General features: G+C 39.0%; 2 protein-coding genes across 6 annotated transcripts; both read right to left on the bottom strand.

Moving 5' to 3' along the window:
* Positions 1 to 194: 194 nt before the first annotated feature.
* golm1 (golgi membrane protein 1) lies at positions 195 to 8,141 on the bottom strand. Of its 2 annotated transcripts, none has more exons than XM_069523562.1 (11): positions 7,890 to 8,141; positions 6,911 to 7,045; positions 6,173 to 6,352; positions 5,959 to 6,013; positions 5,728 to 5,830; positions 5,402 to 5,513; positions 4,667 to 4,829; positions 4,280 to 4,501; positions 3,801 to 3,959; positions 3,532 to 3,624; positions 195 to 3,365 (listed from the first exon to the last, which is right to left on the bottom strand). In XM_069523562.1, exons 2-10 carry the CDS (start codon positions 7,037 to 7,039, stop codon positions 3,533 to 3,535), a joined length of 1,215 nt encoding a protein of 404 aa, XP_069379663.1. In that variant the 5' UTR covers positions 7,040 to 7,045; positions 7,890 to 8,141; the 3' UTR covers positions 195 to 3,365; position 3,532. The 2 variants fall into 2 exon arrangements, with proteins under 2 accessions (XP_069379663.1, XP_069379664.1); XM_069523563.1 differs by having other exon boundaries at positions 4,667 to 4,826; positions 7,890 to 8,132.
* Positions 8,142 to 8,396: 255 nt separating this feature from the next.
* Positions 8,397 to 16,976, bottom strand: LOC109639829 (G-protein coupled receptor-associated protein LMBRD2B-like). Of its 4 annotated transcripts, none has more exons than XM_020103496.2 (18): positions 16,655 to 16,976; positions 15,478 to 15,695; positions 15,222 to 15,331; positions 14,544 to 14,642; positions 14,161 to 14,328; positions 13,830 to 14,040; positions 13,380 to 13,454; positions 13,177 to 13,269; positions 12,884 to 13,067; positions 12,159 to 12,340; positions 11,758 to 11,891; positions 11,533 to 11,638; positions 11,318 to 11,415; positions 10,806 to 10,909; positions 10,423 to 10,469; positions 10,173 to 10,281; positions 9,669 to 9,762; positions 8,397 to 9,529 (listed from the first exon to the last, which is right to left on the bottom strand). In XM_020103496.2, exons 2-18 carry the CDS (start codon positions 15,649 to 15,651, stop codon positions 9,463 to 9,465), a joined length of 2,055 nt encoding a protein of 684 aa, XP_019959055.2. In that variant the 5' UTR covers positions 15,652 to 15,695; positions 16,655 to 16,976; the 3' UTR covers positions 8,397 to 9,462. The 4 variants fall into 4 exon arrangements, with proteins under 4 accessions (XP_019959055.2, XP_019959056.2, XP_019959057.2 ...); XM_020103497.2 differs by having other exon boundaries at positions 8,397 to 9,526; XM_020103498.2 differs by having other exon boundaries at positions 10,176 to 10,281.
* Positions 16,977 to 17,258: the final 282 nt, after the last annotated feature.

Below are 17,258 nucleotides of genomic sequence, written 5' to 3'. Positions count from 1 at the left end.
GGTGTATCTATACAAATACTTTAAAACCAAACACTCATCACTCCTCATTTGACTGTACTTGTCTCTTGTGAACTTGTGAACTGCATCTGGATAATGTATTCATCTCTTTAAGGCTTGCGAACACTGAACCAAATGATATTTTCAATTGCAAGAATCCTCCTGACAGTAAGTTCCACATGAAACACACGCCTTGATAGTGGAAATAAAAACAATCTTTATTCTATCACCAATAAAGCCTATGATTATTTAGATCTTCCAGAAATGTTTTCAGCAGTACAGAATAAAATTAACATATACACAAATGTAATCAACAACAAAAAAGTTTCTCCAATGTATAAAAATAATAAAACATTTTTCTCTCCAGGTACACATTCTTGTAGTTCAGAAAATTTGAGTTTTTACATTTGAGCAGCCAAAGCAGTCAAGACAACGAATAACAGCAACTCGATAATAGAATAAAACATGTCACGTCTCCAAAATCAGCCAAAAGAGGGACAATTCAGTCAAAAGGAGGGATGTTCATGGATATACAGCTAAAGTATATTTCTACTGATGAAACGTTTCCTCGTAACCAACTGTCTGTATGAGAGAACTTTATTGTTCTCATGATTAGATCCTTTATCTTTCATCAGCACTCCTATTTAGTATATATATTGTTACTCTGACGAGCAGGCCCAGATTTAAAAAAAACAATAATGAAACACACACAATGAAAAAAAAGTTAATAACATTGATTCTACTTGAAATTTGAGATAAAACTGGAAAAAACATTTCTGTTGTTTGGGAAATGTTACCATATAAAAATAACTTAAGCAGTAACACTCTTCACAGTTGGTCAAGCCTTTTATGAAGCCATGAGTAAACGTAGATGAAAGAATGTACTTTAACATCTTATTTTACCTTTTGACGGAACACGAAAGCTGTACCAGATGTCACATGGTTTTAAAAAGTTCTCCCAAATATGCAGAATGAGGTTTGGATGACACTTGTATTTTTATGATGTGATGTTTTTCGAGTTCAGAGTTTGTGGTGCTCAAGCAGTCAAGTGACTCAACCATAGACTTCCTGTTGGTCTGTTGGAAAATCCAGCATATAAAATGTTTCATAAACTGTATATTCTTTATATGCATCTTCACTAAAGGTGAATATAAGCCACTACTAGGTCAAAACTAGGCTTCGTCCGGATGCATTTTTACATCAGGAGGGATTTCAATAATATCCGGCAAATGTCGATTCTTCACACCTGGACCTGTAACAGTCAGGTGCACTGAAGCTGATCTGCACGTACAGTAAAAACATCCTCTGTGTTCCAATAACAGACTCCTGATAACAGAAATCTAGGAAGATGAGGTTCCACTATGTTACACACTTTTGATAAGTCAGTGTGTTATGGAAATGATGGCCATTACAACATGTGTGGAGGCAACCACTTCTGAATAAAGCAAGAAACTAAAATAAGTGTCTGTCCTGAATACGGTAATATACAAGGCAATAGAATATCCTATCTTTGTTATTTGTGATGTTTTATATTTGATCATGATTGCAAACACACACACACACATACAGTCTCCAGCCTAGTACAGTTTGAAGTTGAGCAGATGAATACATTTTTTAGCACAGCTACTGAACAGTTCACATCTACTGGACTCCAGGAGCATGAAAGCACAACACACTGGTCATACTTCAAAGATATGTCCTTCAGAATATTACAGCAATTCTCACAAATCGCTCTTCATGTTCTCAACAACAAAGCACAGTCTAATCGACCCAGCAGAGACGAAACAGTAAAAATATCAAACCTCTGAGCAGGGGCACAGAAACAACAGAGTACAGAGGAAAAATGGTGCACACAGAATTAATGAGGCATGCGTCCCAATAAAATTAGATTGTTGATCTAATATCAATAGCTAACGGTTTCTTTCATTATAATTTATTTGTGTTTTTCTGTCTCATGTAGAAACATTCAACCTTGTCACTGCGTGATCTGACAATAAAATCCAAGATGCCAAGGCAATTGATTAGACAAGTTTAGAGGGGATTGCTCATTGATCAAAATTGACAGAAATCATAAAATAGTATGTTTAAAACCTGCCATGGTCACAAGAGCATATAAACCATACAGGGAATTTGTTCATTTGTTATGTGGCTAATTACTACTGGTTTTTTCCATCTGTAAATAACATCAGACAACAAGAGTACTCCCACGTTTCATTTATTTGCTGCTTTTTACATGCATATCCTAGCTTTTTTTATATTAAACGCTCTGACTATTGATCTGAGGTTAGCATCATCCTATGAGAGACTGTACAAGAGTAGCTTAAGGCATTGTTAAAGATGCTGTTGTACCTCAGAGAGAGGAGATGCCCACTGAAGGAGGAGTTCTGTCATTGGGATCACTTCGAACAGTTAAAATTACTTCACTATTTGACACTTAGTAACCCTATAAGGGTCTTTAACATTATCATCAAGTTACAGTCATTACAGAGTGTACATAAGACAGCACACCTAATCCAAAAATCAAAACCTTCTGATTCTGAATTAATGTGAGCACAGTCACCACCATAGCAGGGTTTAATGTGTACAGTGAGGTGCATATAAATGGAGACCATGTATGTTTGACTGACACAATCAATGACAATATAAAGAAAGAGGACACGGTAGCTGCCAAAAAGGCTGTGATGCAATCATGAACTCCACCTCCTCCATGTTAGTGCATGGGAATTAGATCTCAACTTAAATAGACAACCTTTCACAAGGAAGGTTTCTTTGACTGTAGGAAGTTGCCAACACTGATATGATCAGTGATCATCTGATGGATGTTCAAGTGTTTATTATTTAATGCTATAGAAATGGGGTGAGAAATTATGATTGACCCCTGTGATTGACTCATGAATGGTAGTGAAAGTGTATGGGCGGAACTTTGATACCAAGACTCCACTCCACAATCACTACTGTGGAGAGACTGTGCCATATCCGCGATATTTTGGCTTCATTTTATAACAGTGAGAGGAAGTGGAGATGTGCCGTTCATCATTATACAGTCATTGATTGTAGTCAGTAGTGAACTGGATATTAAGTTACAAATACTCGTACTCCAAAAAGAGATGAATTGATGATCCCGCCTGATAAATTACCAGACAGTGTGTAATATTCTGATCAATGTACTAAATAAAAGACAATTCATGAAGAAAGCCCTGATGAAAATAACCAACGTAATGTTTTTCATACAGAAATTAACATTGAGATTTGTTTTGTGTTCATTGTGTTTGAATTGCTGCATTAACCTGTATGGTGTGATTGCGCTGACGTGTAAAACATGTCTTGATTCCTAATGTCACGTCCTGGATCCTTATTCAGCACCAGCCCTGTAAGAAAGTTTGTGAATAAAACAAAAACATTACGACTCTCTATCAATACAAGCTTTTGTAGACATACGATCATGTTACATGTTGAGAAATCTCATGGCACCATATGAACCTGTGGAGCAGGTAAATGCCAGTGAGGAAGATCTCAGTGTTCATCAGTGTTTACCTCAGTTTTGAGCAAGCTCCGCTTGTTTGTCTGCTTCAAATTCCCCCTCATTCTCATCATCCCCGTTATAGTCAGCCAGCTCTTCTTCCAGGTCTATAAAACATTACAAGACGCATGAAACAAACACAAACCCAGTGCATTTATTTCATTAGAAAAAGCAATATATATATATATATATATATATATATCACTCAAACTCTAAACATGGCCTTTAAATGGTCAATTGCTGTGATAAACCCCAAAATGGAGGCTAAGATAAACCAACGTACCTATATTTTCTGTCTGTTTACTCTGCTTTTGTTTGTCCAAATCAGTTCCACCCACAATGTGTTGGTCTGCGTCATACTCTTCTGGCTCCAACTTCTGACCAGCAAGCTTCTCATCGACCTTTCCCTGGTCAAGCATGCCCTCCATCCCAGGGTCTACCTCTGGTGAAAAGACATTTGAATTTTATGAACAAATTAACAACTTCTTCACAGTGTTGGGGATAACGGACTATCACTGCTGATCCTCAGTGAAAAAGGGCAGAGCTGACCATGTCATGCTATCTCAGCTGTATTACACATTACAGGAAGGGTGTACCAACACATAGTGGAAGTGTTGGATATACCTGGTCCCTTATGCAATGAAACTATCGGGTTATCTGGGACAGATCTCAGTTTGTGAAATTACAGATGCGACACCAATGTGGTTTTAAAAGCCTTCATCACTGCTGTTAGCAATGTGTTTGATTCTTTGAGATCTTTACCTTCTGTCTGAGCGCCCTCTTCATGAACATCCATCAACTCCATGTCGTTATCCTCAGTCAGATTATTCTTCATCAGTTCACTGGTCTCTGTCCCAGCCTCTTTTGTTTTGACAGCTCCCTCTGGTGGTGGTAAAACATCCTGCTTGACTGCAGTAGCAGACGGAAGAGACTGAAGCTCCTCTTTAGAGACATCCTTCACTGAGGGCACAGGTTCTTCAGAAACTGGAATATAATGAGGCAACGTCACAAATGTCACAAAACACATCTGATATTGTGCATGTACATACACATACATATATATATATATATATATATATAATATTGTAAATGCATGCTTTATGTGAGATTTCAGTTAAGTACACTTAGCCATCCATGTTTCACTTTTACCTTGGTCAACAATAATCTCATTAGTCAGTAGTTCAGGTGGTTCATTTCCTTTGGGCTGAGAAACACTTGGAGTGTGGCTCACATCAGTTGATGTCTTAACTGGATCAGCCACTGACACAAATGGTCTTTCCTCTTTTACTGCTGGATCCATTGTTTTTTCCTGCTGAGGAGTAAATCTCAATTTACACCAAATTCCTTTACGTAACCACAAGAGCATCTTTTGAACAATGATCACAAAATTAGGAAACATAAAAGCCAGTCAATACTATTAGATCTATTCATTATAAACACTTTAAGAGAGAGGGGCCTTACAGAATATGTTGGTCCAGTATTTAGATTTTACGACATAAAAAGGCGCAACATCGACTCCATTTTCCGACTTGCATGTAAGCAAACTATAGAGAATGATCTTGTACAGACTTTGAAAAAGCAGTGGAGTTAGGTGGGCAGGTACGAACATCAACAAGCCAGATGAGCTGTTTGCTGTATTACAAACACATGCAAATGTTGTGTCATATGACACTTTACAAGTTTTAACATGGGAATGGTGCGTCTATGACAAAGTTTGCTCAGGGATTGCAATGAATTATCATGACCAAAACATCAGAAATGGATCGGGCCATTTGCAACATATTTCCATATGGCTCAATGAGCACTGATCCACTGCTCTGATACAAACCGTGTGAAAAGACTCAACATCACGTGGTTCATTATCAAACAGAAAAAACAATTCACCTGTGTGGAGACGACAAGCTTCTCCATTTTCTTCTGAATTTCAAGTTTAGCAGATGCTACTCTCTCGTCACATAACTCTTTCTGGGAAAGGACCTGAGAGTGACACTGGGTCCTGCACAAAACAGACACACAGACATGTTAACAAAGGAATAAATAAATATATTTACTGCACTCACTGTGTCAGTTGATACCTAGAGTTCATGATCAATTGTGATTATTGTCACTTATTCATATCAAGAGAGCTGCAAATACTAAAAATTAAGATAAATAAATACATCTTTATCTCCCTCCAGCCAACATAAATAGATACAGTTTTTTTTTCTTACATGTCATAAGTGAGTTTGTTGTTAAGGGTGTTGATATTGCCTTGGCAACTCTGTAGCTCCTTGTGCAGCTTCCCCACTTCGTCATTCAGCTGATTCAACTGAACTGAAGTACAGACACAAGCACAACAATAAGAGCCACGTTAGAATATTATTTATTTCATTTGTTACTTTCCTTTGAAGATCTGTCTGCTGTTGTTTTTGAGATTAAACGGGTTCAATGTCAACAGTTACCTTTGAGTTCCTGAGTTGTTTTGGTAGAAGAGGAAATGTTTTCCTGCAGTGTTCCCTAAAAGCAAAATTGCATGCTCTATTAATATTCATCATCATCAATTTTGTCCTTTCATAATTTCTAAGTTCATTGTGAACCACTACAAGAAGTAAGCCAAAGAAGTGTTTCTTGGCCCCAAATTCATTTACTTTAACCCCCAGTGGATTTTGTGTGCACCTTATCTTGGTTGCAGGAGTTCTGTGCTGCTTCCAGCTGTCTCTTGTACAGGCTTTCTATGTGGCTGATCTGCTCCTTCTGTCTCTGGATCTCCTCCTGGAACTCGTTTTTCTTCATCTCTGCTACTCCTCGCTCTGCTGCTCCACGTCGCACCTGGCCCTCCAAGTCATACAGCTTAGTCTGAATCACACAAGGAAAGACAGAGAGGTTAAGGGTACTTCAAACTACTTATTACTGTTTTAGGTTATTCATTCTGCATCAGGAGGAAAGGAACACAGACAATGATAAAAACAATAATATGCCTATTTATTGAACATGGTAAGAAACTGGGTTATGTAACAATTTAATTGAGACATAATATAAAGCTGAGTTTTTTTTCTTAACGTCACATATATCAAAGACAGTAAAAGGCTTTCAGTAACAAGGGCACACACGCTTCACAGAACAGTGTGACTGGGCCTTTAGTCTATTCCTGTTCTGCAATACAAAAAAGGTCCTTGGTTAGGTTAATTATTTATAGTGACTTGCATGAAAGGAACGGTTAAAAATTAATCTGCTATTCTGAAAGTTGGATAAGGAAATTAACTGGTGAGAAAAAAGTCCCTCCTACATAAAAGCATCGCAGCCTTTAGACATATTTAAATTTTTTTGCAGTAACAATTTCAAATGGGAATATTTGCAATGTTCAGTATGGTTAGAAAACAACAGAAACACATAGAGATAAACAGATGAACTTACCTGTAGCTCAAGGTTGCGGGAGCTGGACACCCAGTAGTTAAAGCCCAGAACCAGGATGCAGGCGATTAGAGCACCGATCATTAGAGGGGGTGATCTTCCTCCACGACGCCCATTCCCCAACCCACCCATAGCTGTCTGCAGAATGAAGACACACATACCACAGCCAGGGTCAGCTTACCTTCCATGATTTGTATAAATGTATGTTGCAAACAAGTCTTTACTGTCTGTTGGTCATTAAATTAGTATAAATTGGATTTAGATTTTGCAAATTGATTAAAAACTTACTGTCGGTCATTGAAATAGCAGTGGATTACATCACACTAAACTAATGTTGCACAGAAAATCGAGCACAGGAAGTGTTTCTGAAATTACAGTATATTAACCAGAACTACCACAGTTTCTGCTTTTATGAAAATGTGCTTTTGTGCACACAAATAATAGGACTCGTGGAATCGCCAAATACTGAACAGGAAGAACTCAGATTTTCTTCCCTGAACAACGATGAGTCAACTTCAATGTTTGCAAGACGGTGAGAGAGCAAGCATTAGCAGGTCATGTCCGGGTACCCAGGTGGTGAATCTCTGCAGATGTTCACTCGCACCACCAAGTATGAGAGAAGGCTTTCACCTAGCTGACGGTGTTTACCTTCATGTAGAGAGATGAATCTGTGTCAGGGTGCAGGGGAGTGTGGCCTGAGGGGGTCAGTCTCAGATGAACTGACAAACAAGCACTGGGAGAAAATCTGATCTGTACAGTCTCCTCAGAGATCACTGCTAAATACAAACGTGTTGGTTATTAACCACACTCGAAACATTTGACACCTGGTCAAAGGGTCTTTCTTATTCTGGGGCAGCAAATGCTAACAGCTGAATGTGTTGCTAACAGTCGATGCTAACAGCTGTCTACGTTGCCACTCTACGTTGCTAGCGCCGTTGTGCTAGCTGCTTAGCTGCCGTTAGCATCGTTAGCCTCGACTTACCCGGTCCCCTTTAATGGCGAAGCAGAATTGAAACGTTGGCTCCGGTCACGCAGCGACTCTCGGTGATGTGTTTGACAAGCTGCCCGCGCTTCTGTGTAGATGATCAGCGCATTACCTCCACACAGTTAGCTCGTCTCCATTGTTGTCCCACAAACAGCAGCGCGCCCCGGTGTTTACTGCTCACTACGGTTTTCTGACGAGATGCGGTTTCGCTTTTTCTTGTGCACCGTTTCTGGCACTTACGGTACGGGTGGTGGAAGGGGACAAAATTGACCACAATAAAACACCCATTGAAACAGATATTGTTTTTAACCACAGACTTTATATGTTATAATGAAATCTGTAACTGTGATCATTAGAATGGCCTCTAACAGTCATGTTATAATAAGAATAATAATACTAATTTCACTATAAATCCGTAAAACCGTTTTTCCTTCAAATTTGCTGAGGCGTCAATACATTTCTATTCATAATGATCGTGACCACAAAACTCTCCTTTAGACTTGCTGACATTTTCTAATGTTTTATTTGAAGTAAGCACTCGGACACAGTTATAAAGGTAAACTCTCCTGACATCGTTCACAAAATGTCCTCTTACATTGAATTTTTTTGAGTCAAGTATCTTTAAAATCAACTTCAACTTTGAATAAAACATCTGTTTCATTAAAAATACAGATAGAGTGAAAGACACGAGGAGGAAGTTTAAGTTGAAAATCCAACAACACAATTACAGTATCTACAGGATCTTAGTCTTTTTTTTTTAAAACCAGTATTTTCAGTGTATGTATATTTTCAAAGAATAAGCTCTTTGCTTTCCTTTTTTTAATCCACAGTAAACGTACTTAAAGTGCACACATTTTAGGTCATTTATAATCCAACAGAGGCTAAAGGTAATGGGCAAAATATTCACCCCAAAATTCGTAAAAGAAATATGATCCTCAACATTAAGTCCATGAACACAAAACTTTCAAAATGAATAACACGTTTTAGGTTCTGAACTTGCACCGTGGTTCCCTCTGAGAGGACTGTGCATGTTCTTCCTGTGTTTGAGTGGGTTTCCTCCTTCCTTCAGGCCTCATCACACAATCCATTTAAGAAATAAATTTGCTGTAGGTGTGACTGTGAGAGGGAACTTTTGTTCCTCTCTGGATGTGACTCCTGTGAATGCCCCCCTTCCAGTTTGAATGCCATCTCTTCCCCCTCTGACCCTCAGGTAAGTGATGTAGATAATGACTGGATGGATCTTATCCATCTGCTTATGAAACACAACTCTCCAAAAGTTAATATCACAAAGGTTTGGCTAAGCACAAAAAGGTTAAAGCTTTAGTTGAGGAATATTTCTGTACAGTAATTCATCTCTTCAACCAGTTATAAAATCCAGATATAAAATCCTCTAAGAATCTGTTACCTCATAATACAAACATTTCCCAGATACATTTGTGTCCTCCATTTTTCCTGAGATAAAATCCTTTACATGTAGACTTTCTTCAGGGAAAAAAAAAATCAGTCACTGTTATTTCCAGCAGGTACTAGTTTTTTTTTACTTTTCCTCAACGTCCTCAGTCCGGGTTAGTCAAACATCGTCAAAGACATTTTTCCGAGAAGGTGACAGAGACTGGTAACGTCCTCCAGTAGATCTACTGAGTCAAAGACAGAGTCAGAGTATTGACAGAGAAGTCATGTTCGACATTATAGAATTTAGCTCAGTGGGATATACATTATATTATTCATTCTCTATCTAACATTAAAGAAGTTGAAGTTATTTAGTGAAAACGATACCTTCTGTTTGGGGAACCTTCATCACTGGAGTGGTCTTGCAGTAAACCTCTCTGTTGCTCCTCCGTCTCTACATCTCTTCCGGTGAAGGTGAAATCTGAGAATGACAAAGAATAACTTATGTATTTGTTCATCCAGATCCACGAAAATATAACTTTGAATTATAACAAAGAGATGAGAGTTGTGACACGACACAATATTTTTGTTGGACAGCTCTGTCTTAATTACATTTTAGTGACTTTTAGAAAGTTGGCTGTGCAACTTTGAAAGTAACTCACAGTGTGACACCGTCATCTGTCTTGTGTGGGTGGGGTGCCTTATGGCTAAAATGACAGATGTTTGGTTTTCTGCACAAGTCTACGGGTCAACTGTCAATAAACAATCTCACTTCAAATGCATAAAAACCAAGCCGTCGATCCAGACCATGTGGAAAATCAGTTTCAGTAGTTGTGAGTAACACTATTAAAATTTTATTACATAATTACAGTAGTTTTTGTGAATCCCTACCACCTTTCTTGATCTCAGTCACAGGGCTGTTCTGGTTATCCTCTAACTCAGTGTAACCAGCTCGGCTCCGCCCAGTTGTCCCCTGGGCCCCATATTGCTCCCTCCAGGCCTAAAACACAAAACAGCTCATAAATACCTGGATGCACTTAACACAAACCATTTGAACCAGTGAGCCATAAGATCGGGTATGTTGTCTTGGCTTCTTAAAAATTCTGATGGAAATTATTTGATAGAATAAAATATTCCTAACCCATCTTCGATTTTCTCCATCTTCAGCTTTCTGTCTTTTCCTTCTCTCTACAAAAGGACATATTTATGAGCATATCAATCAAAGCATATGCACTTTTGTTAATTTAAAGAACAAAAAAATCAAACATTCAACAACTTAATGTGAGGCATAATAAATACATTGAAACAATAATAATCTGGTGAATAAGAAATAAGAATAAAACTCAAAAGAGAGAGCGGGAATAGTTATAACTGTTGCATTTAATCACTGTCAGACTGACTGTTGTAATGACAATAGCAAAAATAATTTTACAATTAAATGAGTGGAACACATAAAAGCCAAACTAATACTCCACTGTTGAAGAGACAGAAATAGTGAGTGATCGAGTTTCTGATAAAAACTACCTCTTCTGATGAGTTCCCTGCCTTCATCCACCAGGTCAGAGGTCAAGTCATCGTCAGTAATGTACTGATAGACGCCCAGGAGGTTCAAACAGCGAGAGCCCAGGCTACAAACCCAACCAAACACAGAACATTTCAAAATATACTTTAAAACTTATCTTATTTATGTTCAGACTTCCTGTACACCACTGATGACTATTCTACTACTTGTACCAAAGAGGTGGACTATGTGCACATCTAGCTCCAGATTATCTGACAACCTCCTTTTTCCTTTGTAATTCAACTTCAAGAGAACAATGCATTAAGTTACCGTGTAGACAGCTAAAATCATATTTTCAATAATGTAAAAAAATCATTACTGCCCAGACTGTGTAATGAGCAAATTTTATCCATTAGCTAAAAAGTTATTGGTATTCATGTTTTTGCCCTTTCTAGATCTCGTAAACATATGACAAAAACCTACAGTGTATTTTATAATTATTGTGTTTAGTTGTTTAGGGTTACTTATGGTTTACTTGTAAAAAGTGGCAAAGCACAGCAGCAAGACCAGCATGGGATAATAGATGTAGAACCCTTCTGATATGAAAGAAAGCAGACGCATAGAGCCCATGATCTGGAAGAAAGAAAGACAAAGAGATTTCTTCATATATTTTTAGCAACCATATCCTGCTACATTTTCCCATGATGCTCTTATCTGTGACATGTGCATTAAAATGTGTGCGTAACCCACAGAAGTGTAAGAAGTCGGTATTCTGTCCTGGTGCGAGACGGCAGAGTCCATGTGAATCAGGCCCAGAAAGTTGAGGCACAAAGGAGGAGTGAGACGACAAAACAACCTGAGCAGAGAAATTAAAAAGCAGCAACCTCATCATAATTGAAAATGAAAATTGACACAATGATTGAACAGATAAGCCAGCTCCTGTTATGTGACATAAATACTTTATAAGATACATACATGCCACTAAACTGCAGACTGTAGGCGTCAGTCTGGTGATGTGGCACCAGGTAATAGTAGTTGAAAACTCGGATCCTGAACACGGTGGAGTAGACGCACACACACAGGAAGAAGATAGTGATGAAGCACGCCACCTGGTGAGCAGAAACAAAATAACAGGTTGAGTTCAATAGATAATTTTTAAACTGAGCCTATTGTGCTGTGTATTTTTTTTTATTCACAGCAAATCTCTATTAATCACTAACAATATAATGAGGATATTCTATGTGTTTATAAAAGCAAGGATTCATAACAATTCTCCAGCTAAGAGAAAAAGGGACGACAGTCTAAAGAAAGAATATTTCCGCTTGATCTGCAGAGTTTCCATGTGTTTCACTGGCCCTCACTGTGCACATGCTCACCTCAATGTAAATGTAGTTGTATTGTTTTTCAGCCATCTGAATAAAGATGGCAAAGAGAGAGAGGACAGGGTGTGTGCTGAAGAAGGTGCACTCAGACCAGACCACTGCTGCAGAGAGGAGGCACAGAAGCACAGCCAGCAGCCTGTAGACGACCTGCCTCAAAACACACTCCCAGTACCACTCTAAGGAGGAGGACAAACACACACATACATGTGTATAAATACAAACACCGGAGGAGAATTACACATTAAAATAGGATCCATAGAAAGAAGAACTAATAAACAAAGCAGATTCTACATTTTTAATCACTACACAGCCTTATATTCTATCCTCTAAAAGAAACAGGTTCCCACATAGATGCTTCCACATAAAAAACAAATCGCTTCCTCTTTTTAAAAAGAAATACTGATCCTGGGTTTCACATGTTACCCCAAAACATCCCGTAGTGTATAACTATACAGTTATATGTATATATTTCTGTTTTTGACAAGTGGTTTGGACATAAAAACAGGCAGCTTGAATTTGAAGTTTGCTGTGGTTGGTCTAACAGGAAGTTAAGGGCTTTCATCTGAGTCTACTTTTATACTTTTTAAATGGCCAGAATGACTATAGTGACAAAACAGCAGTATTCTGGATTCCAAGGAACAAAATGAAAATTTCAACTAAAAGCAAACTACTCACATTCATGTCTCAGAGAATAGGTATCTTTATTTGACTGAACTCACCCACAGTGGGCGTGTAGATGAACCTGCGGATCCAGCTGTGGCCATGTGCTGAGGGGAAGCTGTGCACAAAGTTTCGCACTGGGCTGCTCTGGCTTTTAGCGACATCCTCCAGGTAAAGAGCCTGGTCTAACAAGATGGAACACTGAACCTGAGTCTGACAGTGTCTCTGCACTGCAGTGATAACCTGAAATACACACACACACACACACACACACATTCAGAAGGCACCATGAGCTTTACATATCTGCACTGTTTTTTTGAAAAGACAGTGTGATGATAAAATAACCAATTACCTTTTTATGAAGACCAATTAATCCTCTTTTGGTGGGAAGGACACCAGAGCTTTCCACGTTTCTTCCCATTTCCTCTTGGTACTCAGGGGGACACTGAAATGAGATGACACGCAGAACTTCGCTGTAAAAAGTGCACCGTTAGATTTTGCATGTTCACGTAGAAAGGAAAAGGCCTAGTTGACTTAAAGAACAAATGGACTCACCTTTGTCAAAATGGTGTCCACACACTTCCGGAGAGAGTGGTTGTACCTGACAGATTCATGGACAGCTGCCACCTCCTAAAAATATAAAATATGTTTGTACTTGCTGGAGTAAAAATAAAAGCTATGGTCTAATGTTTATAAATGTGGGTGTGTGAATGACCAGTCCGTCAGCAGATGCGACACAGCAGCGGTAGCTACAATGTAATCTTAAGTGGCAACTGTGACAGTCCTTGAAATGTCAACTTACTTTTTTTCACCAATTAACATTTAAATTGTTATTCTGGGTCTTTGCTAAGAGACTGGGTCTTTACTCTGGACTGATTCCAAAAGTTTTAAATGAAAGTGCCTTTCATTTACACACTGACATTTATAAACACAGGGCCCAGTTAGAAAACTAATGGAATTCCCCTTCATCACTGTCATAACACTGAATAGCTGACAAAACCTCACCCCCATAACATCTTCTAGGTTCTCCTCAGCTTCTGCCTTCTCAGTCACCATTTTTGCCGCTTTGAAGTAAGTCTTGGCCAGCAGGTAACCAAGGGAAGACGAAAGCCAATAAGAACGCGGGATCTCCACCAGGCCGTAGCCTAGCAACAGCACCAGAAGGAAGAGACCCCACGTGTTGGCAGCTGTGATACCGATGGTCTGAAGGTCCGTCCTGTACAAGTTTTACAAAGACAGATCATCAATACACTTAAATACCAGCCTACAAACAACAACCACAGTGCAACATTAGAGCCAATTAGCCGTGTTTTCATTTAAAGTTTACTTAATGTACCATGTGAGTTTCCACTGAGGATGAGCAGCCGCGTAGATGAGCAGAGAGATGAAGATCAGGAGGTAGGTGCCATAGTAGACTGCATTTTCAATTAGAGCTGTTTTAATCTTCCCAACTCTGGAGAAAGCTCCAGACCGAGCATAAGACTGCATGAAGGGCAACAGCAGCCTGTGTAATCAGGAGACACACAACACACACAACACACAACACACAACACACACACACACACACACACACACACACACACACACACACACACACACACACACAGAAAGAGAGGGACAGAGACGAAAGGTGTCAGTATATCAGAACATAATTGTCTATATAATAGAAGGTGGATAACATTATTTATAGATAGTCATGTGTGTGTGTGTTAGGGTCACCAAGTTAGAAACTGAGAGGTCCAGTACACAACTCTCCAAAACACTGGTAGGACACCATCTGGAATATAACTCCAAGGCTCCTCACACACCTTCGGTACACTGTAACAAACAAACACACGCACACAAATGCATGTGCACGTGACATTACACGGGTCTATAAAGCAGATATAAAGAAGTTTAAAGCAGTTTAGGCACATGCTCGGCCCCACCAACTTTAGAGATTGAACATTAAAAATGTTTTATGCATTGCAATCATGTGTTTTGACATCACAACTATAACACAACCTCAATGCAAGAAACACTTTAAATTGTGACGGAGTGGAAGCAAGGCAAAACTGTTCATGAAAAGACGTGTTGCACAATTTCACAATCGTTTTTTTTTGTTAGCACCACAAATGAAATTCACTTCGCTTCCACTGCACCTGGGATATCAACATGGCTGAATACAATAGATTTTGGGATGAACAAGCCCTTTAAGTCAACACTGTGTGCTGATATCATGAAACAGAGAGATAAGTCTATAAACCCAGATCAAAATAAAACTGAAAGAGTTCCATGGCCACACTGCTGCAGAAAAAAATGACTGAACAGCAAGAAATAATCAAATTCAGCACTTTAGGTCAAATTATCACCCAGCAAAACATTTTCAATGTGAAACACAAAAAAGGTTTTATTTACCTTACAGATGGAGAAAGAGATGAGATGTCTTCAGTCTGATTGGTGCGTCTTGCTTGAGGTACAATAGTTGGGTGGTTTGAATTGTCCAGGACACACTGCCTGTAGATGGTCTGAAGAGCGGAGCAGAGTTTTCACAGACTCAAGATGAAGAAGGTGAGACATTAGAAGCAGGAGCAGTGTATTTAAACACACAGTTTAGCATATTATTCTCAAATAAGACACATTAAAAACCATGGTGAGAAACATGATGTCCTACCGTGCTGACATCGAGTGGGAGGATGAAGACGATGAGGAAGCAGAGGTACCAGGAGAGCAGCGTCCCGAACAGCACCATACGCTGCTGCTTCCGCAAGTCTCCATAGCGCTGGAGGAGGTAGAGGGCCAAGAAGAAGACCACCACGACCACCACGGCCAGTGCGGCACCACTCATAGTGATGAGTGGACATGCAGACGTTAGGAGCTCATGGTGACGGACTGGAGGAGGAGAGGGCGAAAGACACAGAGGGACAGATAAACAAGGCCAGAGAGAGAGGAACTAATTTTACGAACTGCAAACAGTTCAGATATCAGGCCTTATCTGTTCGATAACGGAGAAACAATCTGACCTGCACACTCAGGCCAACACATGACATTATACAGAGATGAGGTAAGGAGTTGAGAAGAGAGCAGGAGGAAAAGAACAAGGAAAAGAGGTGGAGAGAGGAAAGAATGGAAATATTAAAAAACCAGAAGCAAAAGAGGCAGGTGAAAATCAATGTTTTGAAACTTGATAACACTTATTTACTATGAAGATGTTTGTATTCCAGTTTACCATTTGGTAAATCCAAATTGTGTTTTAGAAATGTGGTACTTTCTACTATTCCAGGATTTCCATTCATTTCTATACAATAAATGTATTAGAATAATTTTTTTCCAGGCGCATTATTCGGAAGGTGATGCTTCTAACTCTTTCTTTTAAATCATTGATGAAGACTTTCCTGTTAGCCACCGTCTTTTATGAAATCAAACAATTACTCATTTGTTACACTGCACTGTTACTTTCACTCCTTTATTTCGAATTTAATGTATTTATCTAATCTCTGTGTAGCTCTTTTTAATTTATTTCTAAAAGCTTCTTTTTGTATTGTCTCATGTTGTGTTGTGATTGCCCATGGTGCCTTGTTGTGAAAATGTGCTTTACAAATGAACTTGCACTGCTGACACAGTAAAGACTCTTTCTATCAACCATTTCAAATGTTGTTGTTAAACCTGCTTCTAATCGTTTTTTGACAGAGAGATGTTGACCATGTCATGATGTATATATGCAATCATAGAATCATTGATCGATATCGAGCATTTGTTGTTGACACCACACGGTGCTCTCGTAGTGTTGACTACTGATCCAGAGTCTGTTCAGTGTAGCGTATTTATAGCGGAGAAGCAGAGATTCTTACCTGGTGAGGCTCCTCTGTCAGTCTGAGGCTGGTGAGCTGATAAACAGTCTGGAGCATAGACTGTATATAAAGAGGTCTGGAGACAGTCACTGCGTGTTCGCTCCGACCAATGTACACAACCTTTGAATCCACGTTGCGTAACGAGCGTACAACATGTTCACTTCTGGCGCCGCACGGAATCCTGGGAATTGCAGGCGCCACGACAGGAAGCCGGTTCACTGGGATCCTCGCTGACACACAGTTGTAGTCCAATAAAAACAATTAAGAACCGAAATTCTGAAAGAATTAAATTAGCATGGACGTCACGTGACCGAAATCACATGACTTGGTGGGGTTGATGTCATAGAAAGGGGTGGGGCATACTAAAGTGATGTAGAATATGAGCTACAGTTGTCAGTCAGGAGTTAATGGTAAATACTGCCCCTGTCTGTTTAAACTAATTGATTGTCTGGTTTAATAGAATGTTTTGAATTAGTTTCATAGTTTCTTTATTTTATATGTCTATATGAATTACTGACATTTCTATGAATAATACACATTTTCAGCTTTCTGTCCTTTTTTCATAAAGCTTTTGAAAAATTGTTAAGATTGAGCATGTATAAAT

Source organism: Paralichthys olivaceus, chromosome 4, assembly GCF_024713975.1.
Source record: "Paralichthys olivaceus isolate ysfri-2021 chromosome 4, ASM2471397v2, whole genome shotgun sequence".
NCBI classification, from domain to species: Eukaryota; Metazoa; Chordata; class Actinopteri; order Pleuronectiformes; family Paralichthyidae; genus Paralichthys; species Paralichthys olivaceus.
This window is presented reverse-complemented; position numbering and strand designations above follow the sequence as displayed.

What these genes read in the sequence shown, in the direction of transcription:
- golm1 (XM_069523562.1), bottom strand. Translation starts at nt 7,039, where the DNA reads ATGGGTGGGTTGGGGAATGGGCGTCGTGGAGGAAGATCACCCCCTCTA. An exon ending in AACAACTCAGGAACTCAAAG is followed by an intron (nt 5,831 to 5,958) that starts GTAACTGTTGAC and finishes TCTGTACTTCAG; the next exon opens with TTCAGTTGAATCAGCTGAAT. An exon ending in AGCTTGTCGTCTCCACACAG is followed by an intron (nt 4,830 to 5,401) that starts GTGAATTGTTTT and finishes TTTACTCCTCAG; the next exon opens with CAGGAAAAAACAATGGATCC.
- LOC109639829 (XM_020103496.2), bottom strand. Translation starts at nt 15,651, where the DNA reads ATGAGTGGTGCCGCACTGGCCGTGGTGGTCGTGGTGGTCTTCTTCTTG. An exon ending in TCTCTTTCTCCATCTGTAAG is followed by an intron (nt 14,643 to 15,221) that starts GTAAATAAAACC and finishes TGTTTGTTACAG; the next exon opens with TGTACCGAAGGTGTGTGAGG. An exon ending in CATCTACACGCCCACTGTGG is followed by an intron (nt 12,341 to 12,883) that starts GTGAGTTCAGTC and finishes CCTCCTCCTTAG; the next exon opens with AGTGGTACTGGGAGTGTGTT.